Here is a 19569-nt window from a genome sequence, read left to right on the forward strand (position 1 = left end):
GGGACATGGGGAGCACATGCCATAGCCCTTATGGACAGTAACTAGAGGTCAAGATTGAACCCAATACCCCATGACCCTGTAGCTGTGTGGCATCTTTACTCCCTGTCGCACCATCCTGTTGCCTTTAATTCATTTCTTTCTCTTTCTTTTTTTTTGCATTTTAATAAACACATTATCATTCCTAAAGTCAGTGTACAATTTAATTTGCTTACAATTTACATGAAATCTGTAAAGGTGGCAATTCTTTAAATGGCATTCTTTGTGGTGGTTGTGTGGTTGTATCATTGCCATTATTTCATTCTCTACATGGGTAGTGTATAGCAAGACATTTGTGATGCATCATAACTGCTGTGTGGAAATATGTTCCTGTCAGTAGATGCACTGAAATACGGTGGGGTAAATAAATAAAACCATAAGTGATGTGCATCCTGTATATAATGCATATGCTAATGTATGGGTTTAGCATTATTTCGTCTCCATTTATTCACTCTAACTGGTTTTAGTTTCATCACCGCTGCCTGTTCCGAAATATAAATCTTTTCCTCGCGTAGTATTTTCATTAGATTGTATTTTATCCCTACTTGCTTATGTTTTTGCAGGTCTACCCACCTTTGCATATAACATATACCTAATTTAAATACCAGATTGAGAAATAAATACTAGAATGTTTTCTTATTAAAGAGGAAAATCTGCTAGTTTAAGGCCTGAATGAGATCTACTTCAAATTATACACTACAGAACTTAAACAGCTCCACGGTGAATATGGAAACATCGTTAAAAAAGAGTGTTTGTACCACACAGTGCACCAGAACCTGCATTATATCAAAATAATTTAGCCAGACAGCCATACAGCCATGATGGCTAAATAGCTCTGGTTCCATGCCCCTGTTACCAAGTGTTTCATTTTTGCACATTGTTTTTTAAAACTAAAAGCTTAAACTAAAACCATGTGCAGTTTTTTTATTGTGATTATTGAGATATTAAGATTTATTGAGATATTTAATTTTCTCATTTAATTATTTATGCATTTCTTGCTTTCATTTAAAGACATTTAGGAGTATCACAGGTGCCAGCTTTGATTTCTAATAATATTATGTTTTGAAAATGCACCCACACCTTCATTCCACAAAACAACCAAGGTCTTTAATATAAACGTATCAGAAATAGGCTTACTATTTAATTTAGTTGTAGTCATATACAGTGTATCACAAAAGTGAGTACACCCCTCACATTTCTGCAGATATTTAAGTATATCTTTTCATGGGACAACACTGACAAAATGACACTTTGACACAATGAAAAGTAGTCTGTGTGCAGCTTATATAACAGTGTAAATTTATTCTTCCCTCAAAATAACTCAATATACAGCCATTAATGTCTAAACCACCGGCAACAAAAGTGAGTACACCCCTTAGTGAAAGTTCCTGAAGTGTCAATATTTTGTGTGGCCACCATTATTTCCCAGAACTGCCTTAACTCTCCTGGGCATGGAGTTTACCAGAGCTTCACAGGTTGCCACTGGAATGCTTTTCCACTCCTCCATGACGACATCACGGAGCTGGCGGATATTCGAGACTTTGCACTCCTCCACCTTCCGCTTGAGGATGCCCCAAAGATGTTCTATTGGGTTTAGGTCTGGAGACATGCTTGGCCAGTCCATCACCTTTACCCTCAGCCTCTTCAATAAAGCAGTGGTCGTCTTAGAGGTGTGTTTGGGGTCATTATCATGCTGGAACACTGCCCTGCGACCCAGTTTCCGGAGGGAGGGGATCATGCTCTGCTTCAGTATTTCACAGTACATATTGGAGTTCATGTGTCCCTCAATGAAATGTAACTCCCCAACACCTGCTGCACCCATGCAGCCCCAGACCATGGCATTCCCACCACCATGCTTGACTGTAGGCATGACACACTTATCTTTGTACTCCTCACCTGATTGCCGCCACACATGCTTGAGACCATCTGAACCAAACAAATTAATCTTGGTCTCATCAGACCATAGGACATGGTTCCAGTAATCCATGTCCTTTGTTGACATGTCTTCAGCAAACTGTTTGCGGGCTTTCTTGTGTAGAGACTTCAGAAGAGGCTTCCTTCTGGGGTGACAGCCATGCAGACCAATTTGATGTAGTGTGCGGCGTATGGTCTGAGCACTGACAGGCTGACCCCCCACCTTTTCAATCTCTGCAGCAATGCTGACAGCACTCCTGCGCCTATCTTTCAAAGACAGCAGTTGGATGTGACGCTGAGCACGTGCACTCAGCTTCTTTGGACGACCAACGCGAGGTCTGTTTTGAGTGGACCCTGCTCTTTTAAAACGCTGGATGATCTTGGCCACTGTGCTGCAGCTCAGTTTCAGGGTGTTGGCAATCTTCTTGTAGCCTTGGCCATCTTCATGTAGCGCAACAATTCGTCTTTTAAGATCCTCAGCGAGTTCTTTGCCATGAGGTGCCATGTTGGAACTTTCAGTGACCAGTATGAGAGAGTGTGAGAGCTGTACTACTAAATTGAACACACCTGCTCCCTATGCACACCTGAGACCTAGTAACACTAACAAATCACATGACATTTTGGAGGGAAAATGACAAGCAGTGCTCAATTTGGACATTTAGGGGTGTAGTCTCTTAGGGGTGTACTCACTTTTGTTGCCGGTGGTTTAGACATTAATGGCTGTATATTGAGTTATTTTGAGAGAAGAATAAATTTACACTGTTATATAAGCTGCACACAGACTACTTTTCATTGTGTCAAAGTGTCATTTTGTCAGTGTTGTCCCATGAAAATATATACTTAAATATCTGCAGAAATGTGAGGGGTGTACTCACTTTTGTGATACACTGTATACCTTTTGCATGTTTTTCTTAAACAACACTGTCCTGCTTAGCTTCAATACTTATAACAGACTTACTGTTAATATTATATGACCGTCGCTGGCAGTTTTTTAAGCATATATTTACTATAACGACTTGATACACAACACTGTTATTTGCTTTAAAATGTGTAGACATTTTCACTAGTGCTACAGCAACTAATAGGTTTATTTCTTGCAAATTTGGTTTATGTTGTACAGCATTTTATTTGTTTTCCCACACATTAGAGACGAGGCTTTTTACACTTAACTATGTACACTTAACATTATTATATGTTTTTTACCTCAAGCCATGAGAGCTTACATACCATACAAAACTCACTCACTTATTTACTCTCTCACAATTTCCCGCTCACCCACTTTCTTACTCACTAATTCACTTACTCACCCACTTACTCACTCACTAATTCACTTACTCACCCACTTATTTACTCACTCACATTTCCCTTACCCACTTTCTCACTCACTAATTCATTCACTTGCACACTTACTCACTAATTTACTCACCCACCCACTTACTAATTGGCTCACTCACCCACTTATTCACTCACTCACCCACTTATTTACTCACTTACCCACTAATTCACTCACTCCCTATTTCACTCACTCACCCACTTACCCACTCACTTACTAATTTACTCACTCACCAATTCACTCACTCACCCACTTATTCACTCACACTCACTTTCTCACTCACTAATTCACTTACCCACTCACTCACTCACTAATTTACTCACTCATTTATTTACTCACTCACAATTTACTTACATACCATACAAAACTAACCTGATTAATTTTTGTGGTGGCTAAAATTCCATTCTACTGTACATCCTACATTTTGTGTAATGCACAAAATTTGTAATGCACTAATTAGATAAACTATTTAATAAAGTAGGATGCAGTAGGATGGAATACAACCCATTTCGGTCAATACTATTAAATGGACTAAATAAATGGATAATAAATGGACTAATAAATTGATTTAAGTGCCTTCCTTCAAAGAGATGGATTGGGACTAACATTCGTGGGGAACAATCAAGTCTATTTAGACTGGGTCCAATGTTAGGTCCATTTTTTTTTGCCAAAATCTGGTTAGACATTAATTTACTGAATATCAAGTCATTTTTGTGACCGATGCACCAGGAGTTCAGAAACGAACAATGTATTCATTCATTCATTGTATATTTTACTACCACTTTATCCTATTTAGGCTTGTGATGGGTCCGATTTACTGGGCGAAAGGCAGGAAACACCCCAGACAGGTCACCAGTTCACAGGGCAAACACACACACACACACCAGGGGCAATTTTAGTAGCTCCAATTAACTTGACTGCTTGTTTTTGTAGTGTGGGAGGAAACATGCAAACTTTAACAAAAAGGACCCAAACCACTCCACCTGGGAATCGAACCCAGGACCTTCTTACTGTACCCACCAAACCGTGCCGTACTAACCAGATACCCTCATTTAAAATAGTTAGTAGCTAATCAAAGTGCTGTTTGTTAGGGCTCCTCTTTAGCTGTTATAAGCAGTTAATTGGAAATCAACTTTGTATTGTTGTTTTGCTATTTTAGCTCCTTACAAACTTGTGAGAGAGAAAGAGAGAGAGCGAGAGAGAGAGAGAAAGAGAGAAAGAGAATTGTGTTCTGGTTTTGTATTACAGTAACATGACTCTGGTGTCAGTGGACTTGCTTTGTGATGCCTGAAAAGCCAGATATTATATTAGAGTGTAGAGTAGATAATAGAAAGCTTACATGAGCTCACACACAGTAGCACATTGGTGGGTTAGATATTTTATCCTAAGCTATGTGCTGGAAGAAAAGCTGGGGTCTGAGCAGATGGTGTGTAGGCTCCGTATTCACAGTTATATTTGTAGCTTAATAAGAATGAGTGTGTACAGTAACGACTTTAAGTGTGATTAATTAATTGTTTTGTTGCTGCTGGAGATCTGAACCTTTTCCGTCCTCGGAATGGTCAATGTAGAATGAATAAATATTTGTGTGGGCTGATTCGACATGCACAACCTTGCCCTTTTTATAAACACACGCATACAAACACACACACGCACACGCACGCACGCACGCACACACATGCTTAATTGTATGTCTGGTCTTAGGGATAATTTATGACGGGTGCTGACTGCCAACCAAATAAAAACAGATGACGCTCCCCAACTTCTGCTCTGATAAAGATGCACACACCCACACACACACACACACACACACACACACACACACTGACAATCGTAGATAACTGCCTTGCTTTGTGTGTGTGTGTGTGTGTGTGTTCATGCAAGGTTAGGGTGCACAGACATAAATCATTTGTGTCGTTGCACTAATATAGGCAGATAAGTGCATATTACAAAGAGGAGGAATCTGTCACCCTGTACCGACCTCCAACCCCCACACTAGATATACACACACACACACACACACACTTTTTCACATGCTTACCTGCTTACTTATTCACTCACTTATTTGCTAGCTTACCCGTTTACTTATTCACTCACTTACTCACCCACTAATTCACTCACTTACTAACTAATGAACTGACTAGTTCACTCTCTCACCCACTTACTCACCAATTCACTTACTCACTCATTAATTCATTCACTCACTAATTTACTCACTCACTAATTCACTCACCCACTCACTTACTAATTTACTCACTCACCCACTTACTCACCAATTCACTTACTCACTCACTAATTTATTCACTCACTAATTCATTCACTCACTTATTTACTCACCCATTTTCTTATTTACTCAGTAATTCACTCACCCACTAACCAATTACTCACTCACTTATTCACTAGCGTACCCATTTACTCACATACTTATTCACTCTTTTACTCACTTATTCACTAGCTTACCCACTTACGTATTCACTCACTCACCCACTTGCTCATTCACTAATTCATTTACTTACTTACTAATTAACTCACTAATTTAATCACTCACCCACTCACTTACTAATTTACTCACTCACCCACTTACTCACCAATTCACTTACTCACTAATTCATTCACTCACTAATTCATTCACTCACTTATTTACTCACTCACCCATTTTCTTATTTACTCACTAATTCACTCACCCACTAACCAATTACTCACTCACTCACTTATTCACTAGCGTACCCATTTACTCACATACTTATTCACTCTTTTACTCATTTATTCACTAGCTTACCCACTTACATATTCACTCACTCACCCACTTGCTCATTTACTAATTTATTTACTTACTTACTAATTAACTCACTTACTAATTTATTCACTCACCCACTCACTAATTCATTTACTCACCCACTTACTCACCAATTCACTTACTCACTAATTCATTCACTCACTAATTCATTCACTCACTTATTTACTCACTCACCCATTTTCTTATGTACTCACTAATTCACTCACCCACTAACCAATTACTCACTCACTCACTCACTCACTTATTCACTAGCGTACCCATTTACTCACATACTTATTCACTCTTTTACTCATTTATTCACTAGCTTACCCACTTACGTATTCACTCACTCACCCACTTGCTCATTTACTAATTTATTTACTTACTTACTAATTAACTCACTTACTTATTTATTCACTCACTCATTCACTCACTCACTCACTACTTCACTCACTCACCCATTCATTCACTCCCTAATTCACTCACTCACCCACTTACTAATTCACTCACTGGCCCACTCACTCACCCACCAATTTACTCACTCTAATTACTAATTAACTCACTCACTAATTCAGTCACTCACAATTCACTCACCCAATAAATCACTCACTCACCAACTTACCCACTCACTAATTAACTCACTTACCCACTTATTCACCCACTAATTCACTTACTGGCTCCATTATATATTAACCCACATGAACATAAGGAGAACATACAAAACTCCTCACAGACAGTAAGCTAAAATCAAAGATTGCTGTGTGTCACAGAAGGACTTTAAAGGATATTTGGCTTGTTCTTATTGGTCAGTAAATCTGATCTTTTATGCTTACATTGTTTGTACAAAATAATAAAGCCTCAGGTTTATATTTATGTAGAAAATAATGAGAAACTAAACATTATATTTAAATGAATCTGATGTTCTCTGCAATAAAAACTAAGTGAACATGAACGTGAGTATCATCTTAATCCTCCTCCTTCTTTTTAAAGATCACAAAAAGTCGTTAGTAAAAGCTCAGCCCAGTTTGGAGATAATAAGCTGCTATGCTGTTCCAGGTTTGATGTTTAAACTTTCAGCATAACTTTTAGTTCTCAGTGTAATAAACTGGATGAAAATAACTTTACGGCTGAACGGCATCTGTTGTGTTAAGGCTGAAGCTCACATGGTCATATGGTTGGACTTGTAATCAGTCTGCCAGCGCACAATGGATTTGATTTGTGCCAGGCATGCTTGGAAACCTTCCCAAACGAGACAGATTTTTTTTTTTTCCCTTTTAAAAAATTTCTCGACTTTTTATTCTCAGCCATCGCTGCACAAACTGCTTATGAAATGGAATGGACTGCATTCTGGACCGCTTATAAATGTATTTTAAATAAAGAGCCACGGCTCTTTATTTAAAATACATTTATAGGCGGTCCAGAATCCATCACAATCTTTCCTTCTACTAAAATGTGGCACCACTGTCAAGTCTCATTTGTTAGAGTTTTGGTTTGAAATTGGCACAAGGGTAACGTAGTAAAATGTTTAGTTAAATGTGCTTGTCTTATTTAAATTCCCAGATACAGGTTACATTGTGAAGCATATAAATAAATGCTGTCTTTTAAAACTATGTGATGAGTTTTTTCATGCTTAAATTATTGTTTTGTTTTACACTTTGGTTACATTCATGACAGGAACAGTAGTTACTCATTACACAAAGTTAATCAGTTCACAAATTTTATATCGAACACAATCATGGACAATTTTGTATCTCCAATTAACCTCACTTGCATGTCTTTGGACTGTGGGAGGAAACCTGAGCACCCGGAGGAAACCCACGCAGACACGGGGAGAACATGCAAACTCCACACAGAAAGGACCCGGACCGCCCCACCTTGGGATCGAACCCAGGACCTTCTTGCTGTGAGGCGACAGTGCTACCCACTTAGCCAATGTGCCACCCTCATGCTTAAATACTTAGGAACATGAATTACTTTATTCAGTGGGTAGCACTGTCGCCTCACGGCATGAAGGTCCTGTGTTTGATTCTCAGGTGGAGCGGTCCAGGTCCTTTCTGTGTGGAGTTTGCATGTTCTCCATGTGTCTGTGTGGGTTGTCTCCAGGTACTCCAGTTTTCTCCAACAGTCCAAAGACTTGCAGTCAGGTTAATTGGAGCTACCAAAATTGCGCTGTGTGTGTGTGTTTGTCCTGTGATGGACTGGCCACCTATCCGGGGTGTTTCCTACCTTTCACCCAGTGACTTGGACCCACTGTGACCCTGAACACCTGAACACATTGACCCATCTCACTTATTCACACATTGGCTATTAAGATAACAAGTGCATCTTCTTCATGTTTTTCACAGATAAGACAATTGAACAAACCTGGCAACATCAGGAGAACATGCCAAACTTAAAAATACTTTTCTAGCAGCTCGGTTTGATCCCAGGTCCACAGAACTTGCTTTGCCACCTTATGCCCCACATAACGAGCATTGGTGCAGTTAGTAAAGTGGGTACAAGACAGTCATAGGGTATTAGTTTTTTGTGTTTAATGCTGGCTTTTGGGCACAGCTTGTGAGGAGTTTAGCATGTTCCTATCACGTCTAAGTGGGTTAAGATTTCTTTTAGTGAGTGCTTCAGACTAGGTGTTTGGAACTACTTGTTTATTAGAGATAGGACCACTGGACCAATCTGGCAACATCAGAGAACATGCCAAACTACTTTCCTAGCAGCTAGGTTGGACCCAGGTCCCCAGAACTTGCTCTGCCAAGTATGCCCCACATAAGGAGCATTGGTGCAGTTAGTAAAGTGGGTACAAGACAGTCATAGGGTCCTAGTTTTTTGTGTTTAATGCTGGCTTTTGGGCACAGCTTGTGAGGAGTTTGGCATGTTCTTGTCACGTCTAAGTTGGTTAGAGCGGGTTCAGATTTATTTTACTGAGTGCTTTAAACTAGGTGTTTGCAACTACTTGTTTTTTAGAGATAGCCACTGAACCAATCAGGCAACATCAAGAGAACATGCCAAACTCAAAATTTTCATCATTTTTTTTTTACCTAGTACCTAGGTTTAAACCCAGGTCCACAGAACTTGCTGTGCCACCACATGGCCCACATAATGAGCATTGGTGCAGTTAGTAAAGTGGGTATAAGACATAGGGTATTAGTTTTTTGTGTTTAATGCTGGCTTTTGGGCACAGCTTGTGAAGAGTTTAGCATGTTCTTATCACGTCTAAGTGGGTTAGAGTGGGTTCAAATTGCTTTTAGTGAGTGTTCCAAACTAGGTAACTAAGTGTGTGTGTGTGTGTGTGTGTGTGTGTCTGTGTGTTTGTGTGTGTGTCTGTGGCCATGTAATGGTGCACTGGTAAAGTTGTAGTCCTGCTCTGAACCCAGTGTTTTTTCATCTGCAGCAAATGAGCATGTGTGTATATGTGTGTGTGTGTGTGTGTGTGTGTGTGTGTGTGTGTGTGTGTGTGTGTGTGTGTGTGTGTGATGAACTGGCAATCTGTCCGGGGTGTTTACTACCTTTTGCCGAGTGAGGGTTCTGGCTTTTTGGCACAGCTTGTGAGGAGTTTGGCATGTTCTTATCACATTTAAGTGGGTTAGAGCGGGTTCAGATTTCTTTTAGTTAGTGCTCCAAACTTGGTAACTAAGTGTGTGTGTGTGTGTGTGTGTGTGTGTGTGTGTGTGTGTGTGTGTCTGTTTGTGGCCATGTAATGGTGCACTGGTAAATTTGTAGTCCTGCTCTGTAGCAAATGAGCATGTGTGTGTGTGTGTGTGTGTGTGTGCATTTAATAAAGCACCATCAAATGGCCTGAACATAGCCAGCACACATTGTAAATATTCTCAGAAATTTGATAGCCTTCATTTTAGAGTGGCTCCTCTGCTCCAGTTAATGAAGGCTCGAAAATGAAACCCTTAAACTCAGCACGAGCGCCATGTTGCATCCAAATTGAGTTCTAATATCCTTGAAAATTGAAGGCAGGGACAGAACAGAAGAGTCTGAAAATAGAACGAGAAGATCAGAAAAGTCAACATGCGTTCTGATAGAAAAACACACAAGCTATTAAAAACTTTAGGCTTTTAAAAGACGGCTGGAGAAAAAAAGGAGGGGGGGGAGCACACAGGCATTAAATCTGTAATGCACACAATCACATTTTGAATTGAGACGTATGAATTATGTATTTTTTCTTAACTGTTCAGCTGGGCACATCCTTGAGATTTACATTTTATCGTCAAGGGCGTACATCTGAGCTCGAGCCTAATGCTACTTTACAAATCCTCTCTCTCTCTCTTTCTCTCGTGTGTTCTATCTTTCTCTTTCTTCTTTTACTGTCCAGGCTTATTGATTTTAGAAAAGCTCATCCTCTCCCGCTATGCAACCTCCATCATATGCAAATATTTGATGAGTACAGACTTTTATTTACTTTAGATAAATTATGACATAGCATTGTCAGCCAGGACAGTTTGAAACCAGCTGTAGCTGTTAAACATTTAAAACACTGTGTGAGTTTGTCCTAATTTTAGATTTTCAATCTCAGTTTAATGTTTTAACCGTCCACATCTTTCATAATGGCTATGAATGATATCCACAAATATTTTTACTATTCAAAGAGAACGTCCTGGGTTTGATCCCCAGGTGGGGCGGTTCGGGTCCTTTCTGTGTGAAGTTCGCCTGTTCTCCCTGTATCTGTGTGGGTTTCCTCCGGGAGCTCTGGTTTCCTCCCACAGTCCAAAGACATGCAAGTGAGGTAAATTGGAGAAACAAAATTGTCCATGGCGTTAAAACTTGTGAACTGATGAATCCTGTGTATCGAGTAACTACCTTTTCTGTCATAAATGTAACCAGAGTGTAAAAACATGACGTTAAAATCGTAATAAACAAACAATACTGTTCAAACAAATTCACAATTGAAATTGTATAAAAAAACATTCAAAGGTCCAAAAGGACCTTTAAAAGCTTTTAAAAGGTCGCCCAGGTGGCGCAGCGTGATATTCCGCTAGCACACCAGCTCTGGAATTCTAAATCTCAGCTCTGCTAGACACAATTGGCAGTACCTAGTCTGCTGGGTGGGAAAAGACCAGACTAAAAAGGGGGTGGGGTCTATAACAATGTGTAAGGACACTTGTTAGTAGCCCGAGGCTATACTTTAGTTTAGTAAAGTATAATATTAAGGTGACACAGGACACACATATTTAAATGTTTTAATAATCAGTGAAGGAGATCATTAATAAGTTTAAAAGAACTTGTCCTGCTCTTTCTTTCTATTTGTGGACTTTTGCATGTATAAACTGGTCGTAATTTTTTTTTTTCTAAATTAACTGAGAAAGCCAAAATTTGTAATGATTGCAAGGTAATTAAATGTTAAACCATGTTTTTGCTATGTCCCAATCAATAAAGAGGCAGTTTTTTATGTTCTGTACATGCACATGCTCTCTATAACAAATACCATTTACAAACACTCAATATAAACAAATACAAACAGGCTATAATAATGCACAAGAAGACAGCGAGATTAATGTAAATAAAAGTAGAATTTAATAGTTTGTGGGTTATTAAAATGCTGGTTATTAAAGCAAAGGTTAGTATGACATTTTCAGTAGATTTATTTTGAGATGCATATGTGTACTGGGTGCATTTAAATAAGGCAGCATTTTTACAAATGTTTCAGATCCCATTTTACTGCACTGCAGGTACTGCTATAAAATCCAAACTGAACATGCTGGCAGTGTGGATGATTGCATTTATAATAATGAGTGCTGTTTTTCATCAATTTAATGTGGTTTGTGTTCTCCCCCTAATACGCCATGTCTAAAAGTGAAGTGCCATTTGTGGATTTTTACTAGTGAGATTGATTCTGTCCAGAAGTGGGTAGTAACGTGTGACATTTGCTCAGCTACTTTCAATTCAGTACTTTTCCTTTTTTATACCTTCAGGGGTATTTTAATTGGTTGTATTTTTTTAACCCTTTATTAAGTTTACATTTACATTTTCAGCATTTAGCAGACGCTTTTATCCAAAGCTGACCACGATGAGCAACTGAGGGTTAAGGGCCTTGCTCAGGGACCCAAAAGTGGTGGCAGGGCTTGAACCGGCAACCTTCTGTTTACTAGTCCAGTACCTTAACCACTGAGCTATCACTTCCCTGGTTGACTTACTTGTTAGATAAAAGATGTAATTTTTAAAAAATAATTTAAGTATTTTACCATCGACTGTACATAATATTAGGAAAAGTTTGTTTGTTTATTAGGATTTTAACGTCATGTTTTACACTTTTGGTTACATTCATGACAGGAACGGTAGTTACTCATTACACAAGGTTATATCGAACACAGTCATGGACAATTTAGTGTCTCCAATTCACCTCACTTGCATGTCTTTGGACTGTGGGAGGAAACCGGAGCACCCGGAGGAAACCTACGCAGACACAGGGAGAACATGCAAACTCCACACAGAAAGGACCCGAACCGCCCCACCTGGGGATCGAACCCAGGACCTTCTTGCTGTGAGGCAACAGTGCTAGCCACTTAGTTACCGTGCCACCCTATCAGGAAAAGATCTGGGGAATCTAGAAAATCTTAGTCTGTGTAGGTCAGGACTAGAAACCACTGTTAAATGTGCATAACCCTCAAGCCCTCAGATGTCATTATGAAACTGTAATCCTACTGTAATTAATACAATCACATGAACCTGAGAGTGCTTTGGAAAACCATCGTCACCTAACACAGTCCATCACTGCATCAACAAATCTAACCTGAAACTCTGCTATGTGAAGAGAAATTCACACATACATTTTACATGGAAATGCCCGAAAGTTTTCTGATGGATTGAAGGACAGCGAAAATTTGTTCTGTGGTCAGATGTGAGTCCATGTTCCAGCTTGTTTTAATGAAAAACCGATGAAAAAAATCATGCCTTAAGGAGGCCGTCCACAAAAATTCAGTGACTAAGGTAAGGGAAAACATTAGTCAGAAAAGCAAACTAGAGCCTGAAGGAGCTGGTGTGATCCACAGCTTGGATAGAAGTCCACAGGAGAAATATAGACCAGACTGTCCATAAAGCTGGGCTTCATGAAGCTGGGCAGTGCTATGACAGAAATGCTATATGAAGTTAAGTTGATTATAACCTTGCTCTAAAGTGCTACATTTAATGTTCCACTAAAAGGGGACGGCTTCAGGTTGTAGAAATAATAACAGCAATGAGAAGCTGGCCGGTATTAGGGGTAAGAGGAAAGAACTCTAGAAAGAACTGTCATAGTCAGCATGACTTAAGGCTTAATACCACCCATTGTTCAAACTTTAAAGATTGAGCCTATATTTAAACAATAACCCACTTTATTTAACCATGAATACTTGGTTGATGTTTATTGATTTGTCACTGCAACTATCAGATTAAACCTTGCAAATAAAGTAATTCATTGCAGACTGCCATAACATATTTCTACTACAGATGTTTACGACTGTCTCATAGTTACATATTGCATCTTTAACACTGACATTTTTCCAATTGTTTACCTGTTCATGTTCAATGTGCAGAAGCAAAAGTCAGTAGCATACAACACAGATTTAGTTAACATATGCCACTAATGCCTGTCAGGCTTGTCCTCTTGTCTGTAAGGATGCAAATATAACGTATGTCTATTATTTAATGGCTAAAACAGTTCCCACGTCCAACAGTATTGCCTCATAATCCAGAGCCTGGTTGTTATAGATCATGGACGTGAGAAATCTCGGGAGGACGCAGCGAGGGACTCTCTTCACACAATGCCCCTCAATGTTTACAACAGACAATTAAGTTTCCTTCCAACAATTATGAGGGAAATTGAATCTCAGGAAATGTTCGTTTTCACATCCATTAGACCAAACAATAACAGGGAGGCCCCGAAGCTCTACAAAGACATCTGTCTTCAAAGCAACCATTTAGAAAATTAATATCCAAACCCCGGCAGGAAAATATTGCCAATGAGCAAATCACATTGCAGCCAGTGGCATATTTTCCACTAACTGGAAAACAAAGGTATTCTTTGGACAAAGTGGCTAATCAATGGCCTTAACAATACTTTTAAAAATAAACACATCTTTTCTTAGCTTCATTATAATGTTTGTGACTGTAATAGGGCTAAATTTGGAAAGCTGCTTCTTTTTATGAATATATGGATTACATAACCCCAAGATCTCATACAGTGTCTCAAAAAGCATTCATCCACAGGGGGGAACATGCAAACTTGAACATGCACCAATGTTTTTTATGTGGGCCATACAGTGACACAGCAGGTACTGGGGAGCTGGTTTTAAACTTAGACGATAGGAAAGTATTTGTGACGAGTTTGGTATGTTTACCTGATATTGCCAGATTGGTCCACAGGTCCTTATCTGAAAAACATGCAGAAGATGCAATTTTTAACCTAACGGCCCTTATGTCTACGTAGGTAAGGTGGGTTAATGTGTCAGTGTGCCAGTCAATGAATACACATGTATATATGTTTATACAGTATATATATATATATATATACCAATCAGGCATAACATTAAAAGCACCTCCTTGTTTCTTTACTCACTGTCCATTTTATCAGCTCCACTTGCCATATAGAAGCACTTTATAGTTCTACAATTACTGACTGTAGTCCATCTGTTTCTCTACATACCTTTTAGCCTGCTTTCACCCTATTCTTCAATGGTCAGGACCCCCACAGGACCACCACAGAGCAGATATTATTTAGGTGGTGGATCATTCTCAGCACTGCAGTGACAAATGCAGACCTTCATCAGTGGTCACAAGACGATGCCCATGGGGCGCTGTTGGCTGGATATTTTTGGTTGGTGGACTATTCTCAGTCCAGCAGTGACAGTGAGGTGTTTAAAAACTCTATCACCGCTGCTGTGTCTGATCCACTCATACCAGCACAACACACACTAACACACCACCACCATGTCATTGTCACTGCAGTGCTGAGAATGATCCACCACCTAAATAATACCTACTCTGTAGTGGTCCTGGGGGGGTCCTGACCATTGAAGAACAGCATGAAAGGGGGCTAACAAAGCATGCAGAGAAACAGATGGACTACAGTCAGTAATTGTACAACTGCAAATTGCTTCTATATAGTACGTGGAGCTGATAAAATGGACAGTGAGTGTAGAAACAATGAGGTGGTTTTAATGTTATGGCTGATCGGTGTATATACAGTATATATATATAGTGAACCTTTTAAGATGTATAAAACTGAGTGGACATCTAGTTCTCTTGACAAATGTCAGACATTTAACCCCCAGTCTCAGTACTCGGTGGAACATCCTTCAGCCTTAATGCCCTCTAATAAGTGATTTCAGTAAGTGCTAACAAGCTTCAGACATCTCTCTTGTGCAACGGTCCATTCTTCTTGTGCAAAAGTTTCTAGTGCCATTGAATTGTCTCCAAGAAAAATGCTCAAATTTTTGGAAATCTTCTTAAACTCGTTGCTTTTTTGGTTCAATGAAATCATCTCCTCTCTCAGATTTTTGACAGCTCCTTAGTTTTCACCCTGATTGCAACATCTTGAACACTTGATTCTCAGCGTGGTGTTCCTATAACCCATCACTGCTGTAACTTTGGGTCATACAGACAAGCAGTAGATTTTAAGATCAGCAATATTATATAAGGGTTGTATAATTGTGACATAGCAGTATTAATAAAATATCCTGCTGCTCTAAAATACTACATGATTCATTTTCTTTGTTCATTCCCTGTATCATTCAAATTAAAAACACTGTTATTATTATTTAGATTCATAGTTTAGAGGTATAATCTTTAATTTCTGTATTTCTGATTGTAACTGTACAGTCCTTGGAAAAAATGGGCCAAACCCAAAATTCCTTTTAATCATCCCAACAACAAGTCATTGGTTAGAAAATGTGAAGAATTAAAAAATGCACTCCCGAGACCTGTGCCAACATTTGTTTATTACTGCTCACTGTTGCTTTGAATGTAAACAGGAAAACACACGTAAATAGTATTTTTGTACACAAAAAGAATTCATAAACAGATTTAAATGGTTCATATAAAACTCAAAACTCAAACTTGAATGTTTGAGCATTCAAGATTGTCCAAATTATCTTCTGGCTTGTTTTTGGTTCTTACACTTTTTGCATTTTACTGTTTTATTATTTGTTGTACTGGGTGCTCAGGTGGGACAGTGGTAAAGCATGCTAGCCCACCTCCACTCAGATATGGGGATCCAGGATTTTTAATTACATCTGTGCTACTGGCCAGTCTGGCATCTGCATGGACATGATTGGCTAATGTCCAAGGGGGTAGCCAAAACAGGGAGGTGCACTTGTCAGTGCCAGTCACAAGCCCTGATAACATACCAGGGTTGCTTTAGAAAAAGGTTAAAGAATGCCTTTATTTGTCATACCTTCATATACAGGTGTACAGTACAATAAAATGCTTTTTCTGGATATCCCAGCTTGTTTGGTTTGTTTGTTTATTAGGATTTTAACGTCATATTTTACACTTTGGTTACATTCATGACAGGAACGGTAGTTACTCATGACACAAGGTTCATCACTTCTCAAGATTAAATCAAACACAGTTGTGGACAATTTTGTATTTCCAATTCACCTCACTTGCATGTCTTTGGACTGTGGGAGGAAACCGGAGCTCCCGGAGGAAACGGTCACGGGGAGAACATACAAACTCCACACAGAAAGGACCCGGACCACCCCACCTGGGGATCGAACCCAGGACCTTCTTGCTGTGACGCGACAGTGCTACCCACTTAGCTACCATGCCGCCCGGCTTGTTTGGAAGCTGGGGTCAGAGCACAGGGTCGGCCATTGTGCAGCACAATTAGAGTGGACAGGGTTGAGGGCCTTGCTCAAGGGCCCAACAGTGGTTGCATAGCAGAGGCTGGATTTGAACTGACAGTCTTCAGATTGTTAGGCCAAAGCTCTACCCACTGGGCTACTACTATCTTCTTGCATATAAACTGTACCAAGCCTGTTGAAACTCCTAAATATGGGAGCAATAGAAAAAAAAAAGGTCAAAAATATTTCCTGTTACCTTCCAGCCTTGGGGAAAGGTGAATTATTGTGACAGCATAGAAATAGAGGTCTTTTATTTAAGTAATACACACTAGTGAGGTGACTCTGGATCCTTGTCTCTGTCCTCTTCTTCAAGCACGGATTTGCTAAAAGTATTTGTTTGCAAGATAAATGGCTGTCGGGTGAGGAAAGATGACAGGCAACACAAAGATGATATTGAATTGATTTCTGAAATGTTGCAGAACTGACTGTTTGATGTATACAGGCAGACATGAATCATAAAAATTCTATTAAAAAAGCTCTTGAATGGTTGACAGCGGAATATTATTTCTGATGATTAATTTGACTCAGTCATTATGGAAGGGGCTCCAGTCAGATCGCCTCCCACAAAATTGCTTTTCATTCCCCCTTGAATACCCCTGCTATTTCTCTCTCTCTCACTCCCTCTGTTTCTCTGGCTTTTAGTTGTTTCAAAATTCATTTCTTTTTTGTAGAATGCAGAGTCATATTTTTCATCTGTCAAATCCAGATGTAAATTGATGTGGTTGATCAGAGGAAGATGCAGTCGTGTATTAGTATGTATAAGACATGATATAAAATTATTCTTTCATCAATGGAAGAGGTAATCCTCTGATACAGTAGCACACTGATTACATCTATGCATAATTCTATGGTTCGGCCAACTTGGAGCAATTCTAATGCAAAATCAGACATACTAATTACTAATCAGAGCTTGTTCTGATAAGCGTCACGGACAGTTCATAATAACACCCTGCTTTTCAGATAACGATTGTTTTTCACCTCTTTCAAACAGCTCAAGCCTGAATATCACCCCATATATCTTTGATTTGTGATTTACAGGTAAATTCTGTCTATCTGTGTTAGATTTTATGATGCCATTATTTTTCTTCTCTTCTCATTTCAGCAGAACTACTCTGGGCAAGGAGGGGGCAGTGGAAACGGAGGAGGTGGGGGCGACGAGGACTATGAGATTCCTCCTATTACTCCACCGAACCACCCAGAGCCACCCCTGCTTCATCTGATGGACCCAGAGTCCAGCTACTTGTGTCACTCACTGCCCCATAACAGCCTGATTAATCCGTACTCGTACCCCGAGCTGCCAGCCCTCATGATGTCCAACATGCTAGCGCAGGACGGTCACCTGCTCTCAGGCCAGATGCCTTCGGTGAGTCTCTTTCTCACTGTTAAGGTTCTTGCGGACAAACGTGAATGATGGAAAAAGAATGAGGACTGGGCCTATAGAATGGATGAATAGGTGGATGAATGGATTTAATGATATTCATACAGCACCTTAGTGGCTTGATCTTATATGCAGTGGAGTTTTCTAAAGCAAATCTTAATCAAGAGTCTCAGAATAAAAATACACTGGGGCGATATATAATGTTGAGGTGAGCATGCATACCGCAGATTTAATACTGAGATTAAGTCTCCTCTGCTTACTCCAGCCTCAAGCAATAATAAGTTCAGCACTTTTTTGATAATTTACAATATCCAGAATATATTATATATATATATATATATATATATATATATATATATATATATATACTGTATATATATATATATATACAGTGTATCACAAAAGTGAGTACACCCCTCACATTTCTGCAGATATTTAAGTATATCTTTTCATGGGACAACACTGACAAAATGACACTTTGACACAATGAAAAGTAGTCTGTGTGCAGCTTATATAACAGTGTAAATTTATTCTTCCCTCAAAATAACTCAATATACAGCCATTAATGTCTAAACCACCGGCAACAAAAGTGAGTACACCCCTAAGAGACTACACCCCTAAATGTCCAAATTGAGCACTGCTTGTCATTTTCCCTCCAAAATGTCATGTGACTCGTTAGTGTTACTAGGTCTCAGGTGTGCATAGGGAGCAGGTGTGTTCAATTTAGCAGTACAGCTCTCACACTCTCTCATACTGGTCACTGAAAGTTCCAACATGGCACCTCATGGCAAAGAACTCTCTGAGGATCTTAAAAGACGAATTGTTGTGCTACATGAAGATGGCCAAGGCTACAAGAAGATTGCCAACACCCTGAAACTGAGCTGCAGCACAGTGGCCAAGATCATCCAGCGTTTTAAAAGAGCAGGGTCCACTCAGAACAGACCTCGCGTTGGTCGTCCAAAGAAGCTGAGTGCACGTGCTCAGCGTCACATCCAACTGCTGTCTTTGAAAGATAGGCGCAGGAGTGCTGTCAGCATTGCTGCAGAGATTGAAAAGGTGGGGGGTCAGCCTGTCAGTGCTCAGACCATACGCCGCACACTACATCAAATTGGTCTGCATGGCTGTCACCCCAGAAGGAAGCCTCTTCTGAAGTCTCTACACAAGAAAGCCTGCAAACAGTTTGCTGAAGACATGTCAACAAAGGACATGGATTACTGGAACCATGTCCTATGGTCTGATGAGACCAAGATTAATTTGTTTGGTTCAGATGGTCTCAAGCATGTGTGGCGGCAATCAGGTGAGGAGTACAAAG

General features: G+C 39.6%; 1 protein-coding gene across 4 annotated transcripts in view; it reads left to right on the plus strand.

The window, feature by feature from the left end:
• tox2 (TOX high mobility group box family member 2) overlaps positions 1 to 19569 on the plus strand; it is a 213897-nt gene that overhangs the window by 128309 nt on the left and 66019 nt on the right. For 2 of the 4 annotated variants that reach the window (XM_062997478.1, XM_062997482.1), the window contains exon 4: positions 17982 to 18242. In XM_062997478.1, coding sequence (XP_062853548.1) covers positions 17982 to 18242 — 261 coding nt within the window. The remainder of the gene's footprint in view (positions 1 to 17981; positions 18243 to 19569) is intronic. The other 2 variants (XM_062997479.1, XM_062997481.1) reach the window with 1 other exon arrangement.

The sequence above is a fragment of the Trichomycterus rosablanca genome, chromosome 6 (genome assembly GCF_030014385.1).
Source record: "Trichomycterus rosablanca isolate fTriRos1 chromosome 6, fTriRos1.hap1, whole genome shotgun sequence".
Taxonomy (NCBI): Eukaryota; Metazoa; Chordata; class Actinopteri; order Siluriformes; family Trichomycteridae; genus Trichomycterus; species Trichomycterus rosablanca.